This window comes from Quercus lobata, chromosome 2 (assembly GCF_001633185.2).
Source record: "Quercus lobata isolate SW786 chromosome 2, ValleyOak3.0 Primary Assembly, whole genome shotgun sequence".
Lineage (NCBI taxonomy): Eukaryota > Viridiplantae > Streptophyta > Magnoliopsida > Fagales > Fagaceae > Quercus > Quercus lobata.
The window spans coordinates 75538109-75555111 of NC_044905.1; the positions used below are offsets into that span (position 1 = coordinate 75538109).

General features: G+C 35.6%; 1 protein-coding gene across 1 annotated transcript; it reads right to left on the reverse strand.

The window, feature by feature from the left end:
* Positions 1-956: 956 nt before the first annotated feature.
* Positions 957-11997, reverse strand: LOC115970862 (ankyrin repeat-containing protein At5g02620-like). Its single transcript, XM_031090482.1, has 4 exons — positions 11415-11997; positions 9550-9660; positions 8596-9134; positions 957-1911 (listed from the first exon to the last, which is right to left on the reverse strand). Exons 1-4 carry the CDS (start codon positions 11995-11997, stop codon positions 1531-1533), a joined length of 1614 nt encoding a protein of 537 aa, XP_030946342.1. The 3' UTR covers positions 957-1530.
* Positions 11998-17003: the final 5006 nt, after the last annotated feature.

Consider the following 17003-nt stretch of genomic DNA (forward strand, 5'->3'; position numbering starts at 1 on the left):
CTCGACATGAAAATTAAGCATATCTTTTAAGAAGCTAGCTAATATATGTAAGGATGCCCTTACCATTTGTGGAACTTCTCTCCCGTGCACTTTTGTTAATTTTGTTAACTCACCACTTCTAGAGGAGAATCTAGCCTTTATAACCTTAATTGATCCAATGGTCCTCATTCTCATTTCTCAACCATCATCATTTATGGCCATGAGAAACCCTAGCTAGCTGTCTTCAAGCATGAAGCTATTCAATGGAGGAGTTCTTTGCGGAGGGAAGAAGATCTCTTCCTCTTCCACAACTCGCTTCACTGCAGTGCTATGCTTCTTCAAACCCATCTTCTTTGGTCATCGGGCTTCGATGGCGGCAGCCAATTTTAAATGGGCAAGACAATGAGTTTTTTTTTTTTCTTTTGACTATTTTGTTTTGAAAATATGAGTTAATAGGATTGTGACCCAGTGTATTGCTATCTATTCTTATATTTGTACAAATCTAAGGTGTCATTCATTTATTGGAGGATGTAAACAAGGGTGTTTACATCACATACGGTTTGAATTTATTCTCCAGCAATGTTAAGTTATACTTATTGACAATATTATGGGGGTGCCTAATTAAATAGAATCGACCTTCCTATTAAGGATTATATTGATTTATCTGGTTACTTCTCCATCGGCTTCAAATAAACTGAACTCCTGTTAATTAGATAAGACCGTGTTTCATATATAGCATCCTGTTTAAAGGAATAAGAATTCATCATAAGAAGGACAATAAGTTATAATTGTCTTCCTCAAGCTTCCTTCACTTCCACAGGCAATTTTGATAAAGCAGAACCAAGCAATGTTAGCACCTGACTAGGAAGAAAAATTCAATTATATATATTGAACAAAAATACTTGGCAATATATCTTGGAAAATGATCAGTACGTTGTTCACAAACCAAGAACAATCAATCTCATTAATTCCATCCATGAAAACTAATTAATACATAGGTTCCAATCTATCCTTTATTTTCGTGTTCAAAAAGGACTGACTGAAAAGGACCATACACCAAATCGCATTACAAAGAAACAGAACTTATAAAACAAACTGCCGGCCAGAGCACATGGGTTGCGGAAGAGTTGCCGGAAAGGAATCATTTGGTGTTGAGGGAGAAATGTCAAGACGAATTCCGGTGCTAAGACTACGAGCCCCCTTGAAATAGATAGACGATGAAATGATGATCACGATCAGAACGGTCGTAATAAATTGTTCCTAATGTGGGTCAGGGGAATTATGAAAATATAGAAGATAATCCCAAACACGAGTAAGGGGAAAGCCCAGCCATACAGTGCACTGATATTAGAAAGAGTATAGAGACTTGATTTTTCATCCAAGACTGCTGTTACGCCAAACGAAAAGGCGAAGATCATGAATGAAAGGGAGATCATACTGAGAAACACTGCTACTTGCTGTACTCTTTTCAGAATGAAGGTCATTCTCTGAATTACAGGCATGGCAAAGTAAATAAGCAATGAGAAAGCTGAGGAACCAAATGAAAAAGTATCAAATATCATAAAAATTCTGAAGTCTCTGCTTTTTTGTAAATTTGCCTTCCCATTGCCGTCGTATCCACCAGGCACTTGGAAGTGCTGCGAAGGTGACAGTTGTAATGAGTGTCATTACTACTACATTGTATTTTTTCAATTCCTCAAAATCTACAATATTATTGGCTGCACCACCCGTTCTTCCCTTGACCTTTGCAGCAGGTTCTATCCTCTGTGACTCTTTAAATTGTTCATGTCCTTCATTCTCAGCAATCTGCTCTTCCGTTGTCTGTCTCTCAACCTCTTTCTCCAAACTCAGTAAAGCCTTGCTTCGATCCGGCAGCTTTGACATGAGTACCAAATTAATTTCTTTCTTGGAAGTTGGAACATGCATGGATCCCTACACAGTCATGCCTATCTTATCAGCTTGATATATTTATTTGCTAGATTTAATTTCGAACATTTTAATCCATATCCAAGAAGCTTCTCTCTCTAGCTATTTAGTATGACGAGTTCATTTGACAAATCAATGCATATGGAGATGCTATATTATAAATTTCAATTAAAATTATTACACATTTTATTTAATTGAAATTATGAGTTCAATAAATATACGAATAACAGGGTGAGTGTAACAAACACTACCCTACAACCTTAACATTTCCAACCGTTGCGCTGTACATGAATCACTAAAAAAAAAAAAAAATGATCCAATTTTCAAATCACTTTTTTATTGCCATATCAAATTGTAAATTTTATGCGGTAAAATTTTTAATATTTTAGCATCTTTGTTCAACAAAATATCATATCCTCTTCCTTTTACTTTGTTCTAAATCTAGAACCTAATAATTTTGGTCATTATTTAAGAATAGTATTTTATTATGATTGAATTTGCCTACAAGACTAAGCTTCAAATATACGTGATGATGGCCTCTCTTTAGTATATCAGTGTGTGTATATACATACACACACAGTGACATATATTGCATTTACTCTACATGCTATCAATACAAACTAATATGTTGTATATTCAACTATATAAATTAATTACATTTCCTTCTTTTTAAATAGATCCATTGATAAATGGTAAATTTTTTTTTTTTTTTTTTTCAGCTTGTAAATATTAAAAAGACAATAAGCACTCATTTGAGATGCACTTATAATTCAACATATTGCTTATTTTTCCTACTAGTTGTAGGTTAGTCCGGTATTTATTTTATTTAATTTTTGCTTATTTTTCATATTATTTGTGGGTTCTACGTTGTAGGGTCACGATTCGTGGCGGACCGTAACAGTGTCGGGTTCGCACGTAAAACGGCCCTAACAATATCATTTGTAGAGCGTGGGTTTGAAAGGCTAGGCCTTGATCGATAGGCGATGGGTTTTTCATGGCGTTCATACAAGGTTAAACGATCGTCACCCCTAGAGTACTTCTCCTGGAGGTGGGCTGGGAGGCTCTCGTTTTTGGCCATTTTTTCCCAGCCCCTTCCCAAAGTTACTTAGTTTTCCTTTTATACTCGCCTGTGTTCATTATCCTTCATCCACGTGTAGGGTCAATCTTTACATGGTTGATACTTATCCCATCAGTCCATCCCCCAAAGTCGTTGGGGGTGGTTGTAAGAGCCAAAGAATGCGGCCCTGTCGGGTTCAGAACATTAAATGACAATAACAGCAGCTTTTCCTAGATATTTTAGATCTTTCTTCCATGTTCCAGTCCTATACCGTTTTTACCCTTCCCTTTGGGGGTATTGTGGGTCTGCCGAGGACTGAACTACCCTCGGCGGTACCCAAAGGCTATTTCGTTGAACTTGGGCCATAACCCTCCTCGGCTTGGGCCTTTGGACTCTCCCTGGGTAGATGGGCCTGGCCCATAAATCATTTGCGCCCCACATTAGCCCCTCAAAACCCGGCTGTCCAACCTCTGGGCTGGACAGGGGGGTTTTGGGTGACGCCAAACTTCTTCCTACGGCCCAATCCATTCGGCCTATTAAACATGCTAGCGGCTCCTCATATGTCCAAGAGGTGCACCGGTCTACGAGACAGTTCTTAATTTCGCGCTTGATGCGTTCTTAGCGCTTGGGGTATCCAAAACGCGCTTTGAATGATCACTATTTACGAGACTACTTTAATTCGACGGTTTATTTTTATGGGGTGGAGAAACGGAACCGGCATGTTTGTGTTGACAGATCCCTTTGGAGATCTGAACCTATTAAATGCCTCCCGCTCCCCCCTCTATATAAGAAGGAAGAGAGGAGGTTATTGTTTTTATCAAGAATCCCTTTTCATCTCCCTGAGACTCTGAAATACTTAGCCTCCCTTAGGATTCGGTTTACCCACTGGTTTATACACTTAATTGTAAAACACTTTACCGTAACAACAAGGGATGCAAAAGCCCCACCCCTCCGAAAAATGCCACGTTCCGATAAAGCTCATCATGGCTCGATCGGGACAAGGATGGCGAAGACTCAAAATCAACCTCATCCTTTTTTCAGTCAAAATCCAAAGCAGGGACTCGTCACGTCAAACTTTCGACGTGACTGAGTCGAGAACAACCAAGATCATTACCATCCGGCTCCTCACGAGCGTACCTAATATGGCACCGGCGTGTTAGGAGTCAGGGCTAAGGCGGGGGCTAAGTGCTTCTGTTTCTCCCTCTTTTGCTCCTTTTCTTTCTTTTCATTTCTTCTCTCCTCTTCTCCTCCTTCTTTACTCATGTCTTCCATCTTCTTTATTCATCCCCTCCATCTTCGTCATTGATTTCTTCCTTACTATTTCCTTCTTCTTCATTCATTTTCTTTTTTTAAAGTGAGTCCCTCTCTTAGTATGAGCAGCAATGAGGCGGAGATTGGAGAAACTTTGAAGACGAGTTTAAAAGACGCTTGACAGTTTACTTTTCTGTACTACAGATGTAATGGTTGCTTAGGCAGTTCACATTTTGTATAGACTCGTTTGAGCCCCTTTTTGTATGTTGTAGCAATTTTTCATATTAATAAAGATTGTTGTCTACCTTATTTCGCATATTATGTCTTTACGTTTTCATAAATTTGCAAGCACTGCTCGGCACAATGATATAGCATCTAAATCAATGGCGACTAAAACCAAAATACTTGATAATAAATAGATATCGCCATAACTTTGATAGAAGTGCTTAGCACAATAAGGCCGACCCGTACAAAATAGTACTTACCCGGAACTAGCCGAGGAGAGAACCAAAGGCTCGATGCCGTGTGAGAAATAACCATCCGAGGACATATCACCTGCCAAATGAATAGCCCTCGTATACGACTGAATGCTGGGGCCTTCCACCACCTTCCTTACACCCTTATTGGCCTTAACCTTCTATGGTGTTTAAGCCGTGGACGAAGTGACTTGACGTTTTTATCAAGTAGCCCATCTTACTAAATTCAAACCTAGTTTTCCATCATCCAAGTAGTTGGTTTCCCCAGAGGCCTGAGTCCGTGGACCATACAATGCCTTGGTTCTGTCCAAAACCTAGTTTTCCATCATCCAGGTGGTTGGTTTCCTGAGAGGCTTGAGTCCGAGGACTATGCAATGCCTTGGTTCTGTCGTGTTTGGTTTCTCCATTGGCTTGGGTCCGAGGACCATACACGGCCTTGGTACTGTCCGACACTTGTATCTTTTATTTTTTGTACTTGGTTCCCCCATAGGCTTGAATCCGAGGACCATGCAATGCCTTGGTTCTGTCCCTGGGCCCCTGTGCTGAATCGGGCTTGGGCCGCGAATCTATTGGGCCCACAAATTAGGGGGTATTTTTGTAATTTTAGGTCACGCGGTATTTTTCGGGCGTCCCGGTGTTCGAGGTGCGCCTTCTCGAGACTCCTTTATCTTCAGGGCTGCAGACGACATTGGAAATCGTGCCAGAGACGTTTTGTCTGTAGCGTTCCTTGAGACGCTGCGTGAATTAAATGCCACCACCTTATCTTTTAAAATAGGAGAGAAAGTTGCTCTATCCACACACAAATCCTTCAGATTCCTCCCTTAGTTCATCATGCTTGAGGCAGGGCTTGGGAAAAAGGAGCTCCCTCCGCCACAAAGGCGTCATGTCCCCCCGAGACTCAGAGTAGGGAGGTACGGGCCAAGGAGGTGCAAGTTCAAGGGAGCATTCCCTTTCGTCATAGGGGAGAGGGTCTTTTTCCCTCTTTTAGTCAAAATCCGAAGTAGGTTCTGGTCATGCCAGTTTTTCGGTATGTCCAAAGAAGGAATTTCCACCATCAGCACTGTCTGCCTTGTAGCAGGCAAATTTTTGTGGGGGCTTCCCAACCTCAAGCTCCTAGCACCTTTTCTGTAGATGGTGTTAGCCTGAGGTCAGGTTCTTTGGCTGCCTGAGTTATGGGCATGCAGAAGTGTCGAGGAATAGTTTCCTTAGACAATAACTTGGCGCAGTAGCCAAACTCTCCTCTGAGCTGTCCCCACGGCCTTATCTCCACTCGCTTGTATTTTCCTTTACTTATGTAGTCAGTTTTAGTGTAAGCTTGTTTCAGCTTTTCATTGTACACTGTACTGTTCCTTTGTCTTAATAAAATATGTGTCTATTTCTCCATACATATCTTTCTTCTCCGTAACAACTACTTTATGCATGAATATTAAATGCAAGCTTGCCCTTAAGGATATTCCAGGCAGAAAAAATGCTTTAACACAGGTTCCTAATAATTTAAACTCACAAATATTATCAAGTATAACAATGGTAACTTTCAATAAATTAAATTCTTGGAACTAACCGGGATAAGCGCTGAGTACTACGCGATGCATGCTAGACCAATGTCCGAGAACGATAATCTCTAAATAATTCGTCTGAAAGGGTAGCTAAGTAGCGAGGGACTTTGATTGTGTTTTTGGGTAATGAATTGCGTCGTACCGGATCAACCCCTTTGACACTAGGGACCCGAGGGCAGATTGTGGAATCTATGCATTCAAGGTATTAACCCATTTGTGAACTAGGAGTCCTCCTCGGATGGATTTTGAGGTTTACGTGCCATAGTTGGTTCCACATCCAGGTAGTTGGTTTTCCCATAGGCTTGAGTTCGAGGACTATGCAATGCCTTGGTTTTGTCCAAAACCTAGTTTTCCACATCCAGGTAGTTGGTTTTCCCACAGGCTTGAGTCCGAGGACTATGCAATGCCTTGATTCTGTCCAAAACCTAGTTTTCCATCATCCAAGTAGTTGGTTTCCCCAGAGGCTTGAGTCCGTGGACCATACAATGCCTTGGTTCTGTCCAAAACCTAGTTTTCCATCATCCAGGTGGTTGGTTTCCCCAGAGGCTTGAGTCCGTGGACCATACAATGCCTTGGTTCTGTCCAAAACCTAGTTTTCTCTTTGCACGGGGCCTTGGCTGGCCTTTAGCTTTAGGAGAGTTAACTACTCAGCCAAGCCCCTTGAGTTTATCTATACGGTTAACGTTACCAAGCGCCTAGTTTGTTCTTTACGAGGAGCTTTAGCTTTTAGGGGAATTAGCTCCTCAGCCAAGCCCCTTGTCAAGAAACGTAGCCCCTAGTGAGATTTTATACCTGAACTCTATAACCAACGGTTAGAAATAACAGATGAACTGTTTCAACCTACCACCTGCGCCAACACGCAAGCCTTTCCCACAGACGGCGCCAATTGTAGGGTCATGATTCGTGGCGGACCGTAACAGTGTCGGGTTCGCACGTAAAACGGCCCTAACAATATCATTTGTAGAGCGTGGGTTTGAAAGGCTAGGCCTTGATCGATAGGCGATGGGTTTTTCATGGCGTTCATACAAGGTTAAACGATCGTCACCCCTAGAGTACTTCTCCTGGAGGTGGGCTGGGAGGCTCTCGTTTTTGGCCATTTTTTCCCCAGCCCCTTCCCAAAGTTACTTAGTTTTCCTTTTATACTTGCCTGTGTTCATTATCCTTCATCCACGTGTAGGGTCAATCTTTACATGGTTGATACTTATCCCATCAGTCCATCCCCCAAAGTCGTTGGGGGTGGTTGTAAGAGCCAAAGAATGCGGCCCTGTCGGGTTCAGAACATTAAATGACAATAACAGCAGCTTTTCCTGGATATTTTAGATCTTTCTTCCATGTTCCAGTCCTATACCGTTTTTACCCTTCCCTTTGGGGGTACTGTGGGTCTGCCGAGGACTGAACTACCCTCGGCGGTACCCAAAGGCTATTTCGTTGAACTTGGGCCATAACCCTCCTCGGCTTGGGCCTTTGGACTCTCCCTAGGTAGATGGGCCTGGCCCATAAATCATTTGCGCCCCACATACGTAATTCACATACTTATTTGATTTAACTTTTATCTTTTATTAGTATTTTCAGCAAAAAATTAGATAAATTGTTTCCAACCGGATAAGTTTGTAAGCTAGATTTTTGTTTTTTAACTTTTACGTATAGCTTTTTAAAAATCAATTCTTCTTACTTTTTTAAAGTACAAGTATGCTAATCACATCAAATGTAAGTAATAGAATTATTTGTTAATTTAAAAAGGTTCGTATTCACAAAAATTTTAAAATATGAATATCTCCCCCCTCTATAATATTTTCAAAGGAATTCAAAAGAGTGACATTTTCCCAAAATGGTTTAGCGGCCCGTTTAGTTTTGTTGTTTAAACAACACAATATGTATTTCTACAACACTTTTTTACTCACACGTATTTCCATAATACTTAAACAATGTTACTAGAATAATGTTACCAAACAAGCCCGTCATGTAATTATTACTTATTATGAAATATAAAATTTATAATTATAAAAATATAATTAAAAAGAAGTAAAAAGGATTTTTTTTTTCTAAGAAATAGGAAGGTAAGAGGTTAAAAAATAATTTAACATCTTAACTTTTACATTCAGGGAGTGGCAATTGCACCTAATTAAATCTTTCCAAAATAGTTTCATTCATAGTAACCATACATATGGTTTGTTTGAACTTAGAAGTATGTGACTAGAAGATTAAATTTATCATTTCTCAATAACTTAAACTTTTGAGAGAATTGATAACTTAGAAATATATAATTAAATGATTAAATTTATAATTTCTTAATAATTTAAACTTTTGCGAAAATTAAATCTATAATTTATCATAGTTTTAGGAGGCTTACCATTATTTCAATCCACCCAAGCAGCTTATCTAATTGAAGAATGTCAGCTACGGTCTTCCCTTCCTTGTTCGTAGCCCTTTTTTCAACTCTCCTATCACGTGCAAGCAATCTCAATACTTTGTATCTCCCTTTGATGGCAGCAAGATGCATAGCCGTGTTTCCTTCGTCGTTTTCTTGCTCATTTATGAGATCCTGAAAAGCTAAAGATGAGAGCAATATTTTCACTGCATTTGTCCTTCCACTCTCCGCCGCAAGATGAAGAGCTGTCCTACCTCTGTTATCTAGCAATTCACAAGTATATGGAAATTTTTCAATGATTGCGCTCATCACATCACAATGTCCTTTCATGGCTGAAATGTGAAGAGCAGACATGCCCTGAATGTCCCGCTCGTAAGCAAGGGAAATATTATTATTTTCCAAAAATAGTTTGACAACTTCGAAATTGCCAAAATTTGCAGCATAATGCAGAGGAGTCCAGCCAAAGTCATCAGCTTTCATAATTGCGTTCGGAAATTTGTCCAACATCTTGCGCACAAAATCTACAAAGGACACAGAATCATGTTGTTAAGAATTAGCTATACCCATCCCAAAGCCTAGGCTCATAGACAATATCTTGTTTTTAGAGGATGAGAAATGAGAACCTCGAGTCTACTCAAATATAATTTTCATTCATTTCCGTAGTTTCCCATCCATTCCTTTTGGAACTAGTGGGTTCCTAACACAAAGATAAGGTAAAGATCATAAGAATAGCAACTCGTTTTAATCTAATTAGTTTCTAGCCCAAATCCGATCTAGTTCGAAATCCTACTAGATCAAATCTAAATCCAATTGAACTGACCCGTTTCTCAGGACTCAAGTCTGTCTACAGTATAACAGAAACATAGAAAAACCTTGTAATAGTATGATAGAACAAAAAGAGAGAGCGAGTATATATCCCTAAGGGAGATGGATTACCTGCTCCGGTAATGTCGAGTCTGCGTGTTTGCAGTTGTGGGAATCCAAAAATGTTCAAGCAGGTTTGTATATTCTGCGACCAATCTCTGGCGATGGTTTTAAACCGACTTTCTGTATGAAATAGCCAAGAATAGCTGATGATACCCGAAAACAAAACATTAAAGTAACTAACACTAAAGTGTGTATAGGAGAAGAAAATATTGCAGGTTTGTATATTCTGCAACCAATCTCTGCGAATGGTTTTAAACCGACTTTCTGAGTGAAATAGCCAAGAATAGCTGATGATACCCGAAAACAAAACATTAAAGTAACTAACACTAAAGTGTATATAGGAGAAGAAAATATTGCAGGTTTTCTCATACCATCATAAAATATCAATTTTGCTAATGACAGATTTGGCTTCCTACATTCATAATTTGGTGTGCGCCAGTGGTTTTTTCTTTTTTTATATGGTGTGTGAGGGTAATAAGTAATTACAATGGAATAGACAAATTTCTATTAATTTTTTTTAGTCAACTAAAAAAAAGAGAAATTACATTTTATCCCTTAAACTATACACATTTTATACTTACCCATAAAACTATAAGAATGCATACACAGCCACCTAAACTATACCATTTTTTACACTTACCTTTTCAAACTATAGAATGCATATTTTACCCCCTTAAACTATACTCATTTTTCATTTACCCCATAAATTATGAGAATGTATACTTACTTCTCTAAACTATTATTTATAGAATGAGATGCAAAGTAATATATGGGTAATAGTTTAGGGGGGTAAGTATATATTCTCATAGTTCATGGGGCAAACATTCTGTATGTAATAGTTTAAGAGGATAAAGTGTAATTTTTTTCGAAAAATAACACATAAAATGACATTTCTAGTTAAAAGGCATACGTTATGTCCAAAACTAGGAAGTTTAATATCACTCCAAGACACAAGTTAGGAGCATTCACATCAGTGCTTATATAATAATAAGAATATACCACATTTTAGCTAACAAAGTCCAAAATTCACTCACTTCAATTCATACAGAGTAATATAAAAATACATAATTGTTACAGTAAAAATACATGGTTGTTATAGTTGTTACAGTAACTGTGTAAATTTACATTGGCAATATACATTTTACATTTTATTTTGACATATCTCGAGGATGAAAGAAGAGTGAATGGTGGTTGTTTTGCAATAAAAAAAAAAACAATTAAAAAATCAAGAAAATTTATATTTTAATGAAATTTTTTGTAAAATAAATAATTTGACGTGTGATGTTTTGAAAAGTGAGTATGTAAAATAGAAAAAATAGCTAAGTTCTCTTGCTAAAATGTATAAAATTTTTGCATGAAGTAAATACTCAACACATTGTAGAATATTCACATTAGCTTGTACAAAAATTCATGTCTATTTTAGAATAAGAATTTACTTTTTTCTATTTTATATAATCACTTTTTAAAAACACCTACTTCAAATTAATTATCTATTTTACATTACATTTTATTAAAATATTATTTTTTATCAATTTTTAATTACATTTTCAACAGATCTCAACATGAGTAAAGAAATATTAAAAAAATAGATTTGAATATGTATAGTATTTGTGTATATTTATAAGGTTATTGTAGCTCAGACATCTTATTTTACAAAAGTTTACAGGGACTTATGTGACTTGTGAATGATTTTTGAGGTTGCAAGTCCAAAATTTATCACTTATGGTATTATATATGGACTCACGTGATAGACAAAAGAACATAAATTAAATTTTGGCATAAAAAAAGTATATATCATCCAATATATATATAGCAAAAGAAAACGTCTAGGAGACATATATTTGAAGATAGATACTCGGAAGATATATACTCACTAATTTCTACGCGAATGACTGCAGCATGCAAGACATTCATTTTGTTCCTTCCCTCGTCGGAGCATTCTGAAATTTCTAGGATACGAAGGGCAATTTCAAAAAATCCTCGATCTACTGCCTGGAAGAGTGGGGATTCGCCAGCTTTATTTGTAATTGAAGTCAACCCTGGCTCATTCCTAATTAGCAAATCAACAATGTCATGATGACCATGTTTTACAGCAAGATGCAGTGCAGTGTTCTGCTCCACATTTTGAGCTTTTAGTAGCAACCGTTTCACTTCAGCTTCTTGGTCTATTGCACGAGTTATTAGAAGCTGTGACATACCAAGATGCCCTAAGCTTGCTGCAATATGTAGTGCTGTGTTGCCTTTGAAATTTGTCGCATACAAAGGTGAATGTGAATAAAGTGAATTGAGGACCCTTTTCATAATCTGATCATGTCCAGATTTTGCTGCCACGTGAAGAATACAATTGCCACTCGGTGTCACATGCTCAAGACTTATTAAAGCCCCACCACTAGTTTCTCTAAAGACACTTTCAATATTCCCAAAAATTACATCATCGAACAGTCTAGCATAATTCATTGCTAGTTTGTTTGAATCTAAACAGTGGCTTTGTTTCAAAGATAGCTGTAAACTGTAGTCTGTATCAATGGCGGTTTGGGTCAAGGGCAAAATAAAATTGAAAGTAGAAAATTAATGAAAAAATATTAATCAATATTAATAACAAAGTAAATAACAGTGCTAGCTTAACCATAGAAGCAATTGATGTAATGGCATAAGGCTCCAAATAAAAGAAGGCTCCTCAATGCAAAGTAATTACAGTAGAAAAAAAATTTAAGGCGCCACTAATAGAAATAAATTGATATGAAGTGAGAAAAATAGGCCCCTTTGTAACCAATGGTTTATAAAAATTAAAAAAATAAATAAATTAAAGCCCCCTTTCCCAAAACATAGAAATTGAAGAGATAATGTTCCTATTTAAAATCTGAATTAATGGTTTTATAAATAACTTCATTGATAGAAACTAACATTTATTAATTGAATTTATAGGAAAAAACAGACAGAAAAAAACATTCTCTCTCCATCTTAAATCTCAAGAAATCAAATACAGTATCGATTAGTATTTTTTTTCCCTGCTCACCTTGCTTCTCTCTAGTCTCCATCTTGATTCTATTTTTATAGCATTCTTCGTTGTTGGCTAGCTACTCTTCTTTGATCTTCATTCAGGTTTGCTTCTATTTGCTCTTCCTTTCCTTTTATTCTTCTTGCTACAAGTTTTTTTTTTTTTTTTTAACTTGTTGCCGAGTTTCATTAATTTGGGTTTCACTCTTTTTTTTTATTAAGGTATTGGAAGTAAACACTCTCTAGTCATAGCCACCACCCAGGACTTTTTACTAGTCTTTTAAAATTATTAATATCTTCTATTTGCTCTTCCTTTCCTTTTATTCTTTTTGCTACAAGTTTTTTTTTTTTTTTAAACTTGTTGCCGAGTTTCATTGATTTGGGTTTCACTCTTTTTTTTATTAAGGTATTGGAAGTAAACAATCTCTAGTCATAGCCACCACCCAGGACTTTTTACTAGTCTTTTAAAATTATTAATATCTTCTATTTGCTCTTCCTTTCCTTTTATTCTTCTTGCTACAAGTTTTTTTTTTTTTTTAACTTGTTGCCGAGTTTCATTGATTTGGGTTTCACTCTTTTTTTTATTAAGGTATTGGAAGTAAACACTCTCTAGTCATAGCCACCACCAAGGACTTTTTACTAGTCTTTTAAAATTATTAATATTTTTCTCCAAAAAGTATAAGTTGTACACATTTATGGTTAGAAAGCATTCCACCCATTCAGCAAAAAAAGAAAAAGAAAAGAAAGCATTCCACCTTTTTCTATGCTATGAGTTATCATGTCAATCTACAGGAGTTATCAGAAGTCAGAACCCATGTGAATTGCATACTATAGTTACACGTTTGTAGACCGGTGATCAAATTTCTCCAAAAACCAGTGGGCAGTGGTGCTGGGATCTCTCTTTCTCTCACTGTTTTGGTTTTTTTGCTGAGATCTCTCATTTGTTGAAGTCTATCCACCCCTTTGTGTACCACACTTCCCACAGACCACAGAAGAAATCAAATTTTATTGATAAATCCTGTTAACGGGTGCTACAGCACCCGTTAAAAAAAAGGAAATTACACAGCACCCGTTAACTGCTGCTTTACCAAGTTTTTTTTAACTCTCGGAAAGCAACAATAATTTATTAATAAAAAAATAAATTTTAACGGGTGCTGTCAACACCCGTTAAAACAAAAGCCTTAGACTAAACTATGTGTCTATTTGGATTCAGCGATGGCTGTATTTTCTAATTTTTTATTTTTTTTCTTTCAGCAGTACTATTTGACCAAGTCAACCGTTTGGATTCAGTGTTTTTCGCTGAATCCTGGGTTGCATTCTTTGATTTCTTTTTTTTCCTCCCAGCCACACTATATGACCAAGTCAACCGTGAATTGTCACGTCAACGAAAGTTAATTTTTTTATTTTGACCATTAAACACGTTATCAATTTTCATCCAAAAAATAATAGTAAGGACTAAATTGACACGGTATTAAAAGGTTAGGGACCAAATTGACACAATTGAAAGGTTAAAGACCAAATTGAAATATAATGTATAGAATAATGACTAAATATATATATTTTTTCAAAGAACACGAAATATGTAGTTTACCCTTTAAATTTTAGTTTTGTTGATATTTGTGTAACACAACTGCTCTTGACTTCGTTAATGCCTGTTATGTCTTGGATGAAAATTGATAACATGTTAAATAGTTAAAATAAATTTTAGTGTATTGTCATATCAACGAAAGCTAATTTTTTATTTTGACCATTAGATACGTTATCAATTTTCATCTAAAAAATAACAATAAAAACTAAATTAATACAATTAAAAAATTAGGAGTCAAATTAAAATATAATGTGTAAAATAATAACTAAATATATATTTTTTTAGAGAACACCAAATACGTAATCTACCCTTTAATTTTTAGTTTTGTTGATATTTGTGTAACACAGCTGCTCTTGACTTCGTCAATGCCCCTGTAGTCTCTATTACAGGCGCTCCCGGAAAGCAACAATAATTAATTAATAAAAAAATAAATTTTAATGGGTGCTGTCAGCACCCGTTAAAACAAAAGCCTTTGTTATATTTAATTTTTAGTTTTGTTGATATTTGTGTACCACAGCAGCTCTTGACTTCGTCAATTCCCCTGTAGTCTCTATTATGTCCAGGACGGATTACCCATCAAATCAAAGGTAGATCTCACCTTATCTACTCAGATTTATGGATAGTTCTTGATGATAGTTCATTATCATTAGATCAAGATATTAATTAATTTTTGATGTAGGTGATGATTGAACCTCAAATCTCTTATATAATTATTAGAGACTTTATCAGTTGAGCTAACTGGAACCCACCTATTTGGATTGAATTTATTTTTGTTAAAATTGAAAACTAAAAATTGAAAATACTATAATAAAATAATTTTTAAATGTGTGAATAGTACCATAAGACCTATTTTTAATATTTTTAAATATGTAAAAAGTGCATGCACAGTGCGTAAACAGCGCAATCCAAACCACACCGAAGTCTAAATATTTGGGAGGTTTTAGGGCCTATTTGATGATTGAGTTCAAACTCACATTTTCATATTTTAAACAACATTACATATATTTTTATACACTTTTTCATCCACATATATTTCAAAAAACTTCAAACAACAATTTTCAAACTACTCTACCAAAAACCCCCTTAGGCTCTTTAAATTTTGTTGTAAAGGTAATAATTTGCGTTAATTATAATATGAGATATTATATTTTTAAATTACAAAAAAAAAAAAAAATTAAGAGTGTAATGAAAAAATTATTTCATCTATAAACGTATAATATTCATCACACTTATAGGTTTTTTAGTAATTGAAAAATGTAGCAATTTCAAATTATAATAGACGCAAATTATTAAAATTTACCCAAAAATAGAAGAGATTCTAAGCAAGCGCATGAGCGCATGCTTAGAGGCTAGTGATAATTGAAAATTATAAACCTTTACCCAAAAAAAAAAAAAAATGTCTATGGTCTAGTGGTTAAATAATAGAGTAAAAAAAAAAAAAGGTGAGAATGTGGATGAAAAATTTACCATGGTTTAAAATCATGAGACACAATACTTAAAACTGTTGTGGGTATATCCATTACAAAAAATTGTTGTTCCAATGTCCATTACCAATAAAATAAAAAAATCCAAATACACTCCCCATTTTGATTATAAAAAAGGGAAAATATATTCTACGCAATATATATCTTCCCATTGTAATTGTGATTTATTTTTAGTTTGTTTTTTTCACATTATTTTTCCTAAATAGGAAAAATTTATGAAATTTCACATCATAGTCCTCACACGAAAAATAAACAAAAACAAAACAAAACCTTTTTTTTTTTTTTAGAAGACAAAGATGAAGCCACCATAAAGCATTTCTAAATCCATTCATATGGATATGACGTTATGCATTTGATACATTATATGAACTTACATTAAGAGGATGGGGCATATTAAAGAAAAAGAGAGAAAGGGTAATAGATTTCATTGAAAGTAGGAAGCCTGTAACCACATATTTCATATTTACGCAATTTTCTCAACTTCCCTTGCCCTTCTTTTATCCCCTAATCCCCTTCCTAATCTCATATTCCTCCTAAAATGGTGATAGAAACAAAGCCTTGGTGCAAATCAAACTGACTTATGAATTTCGGGCAAATAGTTTTTCCTGCTATCATCATCAAGGGCAGACCTCCCAGCTCCTAAGACAGATAGAAAGAAAAAAAAATTAAAGAAATCATAGAAATCATGGCATTATCTAAAAATGTCAATTAGATTTCATGGAAAAGTAAAATGTAAAATAATAAGTTCAAAGAATGCTAAAAATAAAAAAATAAAAAAATAAAAAAAGGATTCGTGAAAAGTAAGTCTTCAACCATGAAATTTCTAAAGCACCAACATGTAGAAAAAAAAATTTATGGTTCCTTATCATCCAAAGAAACAATTTTTCTCAATTTGTATCTAATGAAAATTGTAACGCTCACAAATGCCTCTCCCTTGGGCTTGTTCATATAGATTAACTACATCATTGAAAATCCATTCTAAATCAAATTGTATATGAACAACAACCAGTTTTCATTTTCACGTGTATTGCATCATCCTATGAAGCAGGGGATCCCAATTAAATAAGAAATACCAATCAAATAAACATATAGATTTATGTATTTGAAGTGTTACCTATTAATTATTATAAGATCCAGGAGAGAGAGTTACTTACTACGTATAATAATAACGACTGCAGAATTCCCCAAGGAAAGTGGCACCACTGCGTATGTTCCTAAAATAAAAGCTGTCATCAATGTTTAGATAGACCAATATGCCAAAGCATGGGCATATATTGTAATTTTCCAATTAAAGAAAAAGTGCAAGGCTTATTTAACTATAGGGTGAAGAAACTTTCAAAAAAAAAAACCTATAGGGTGAAGAACAAATAAGATGCTAAACTTACACGAAATTT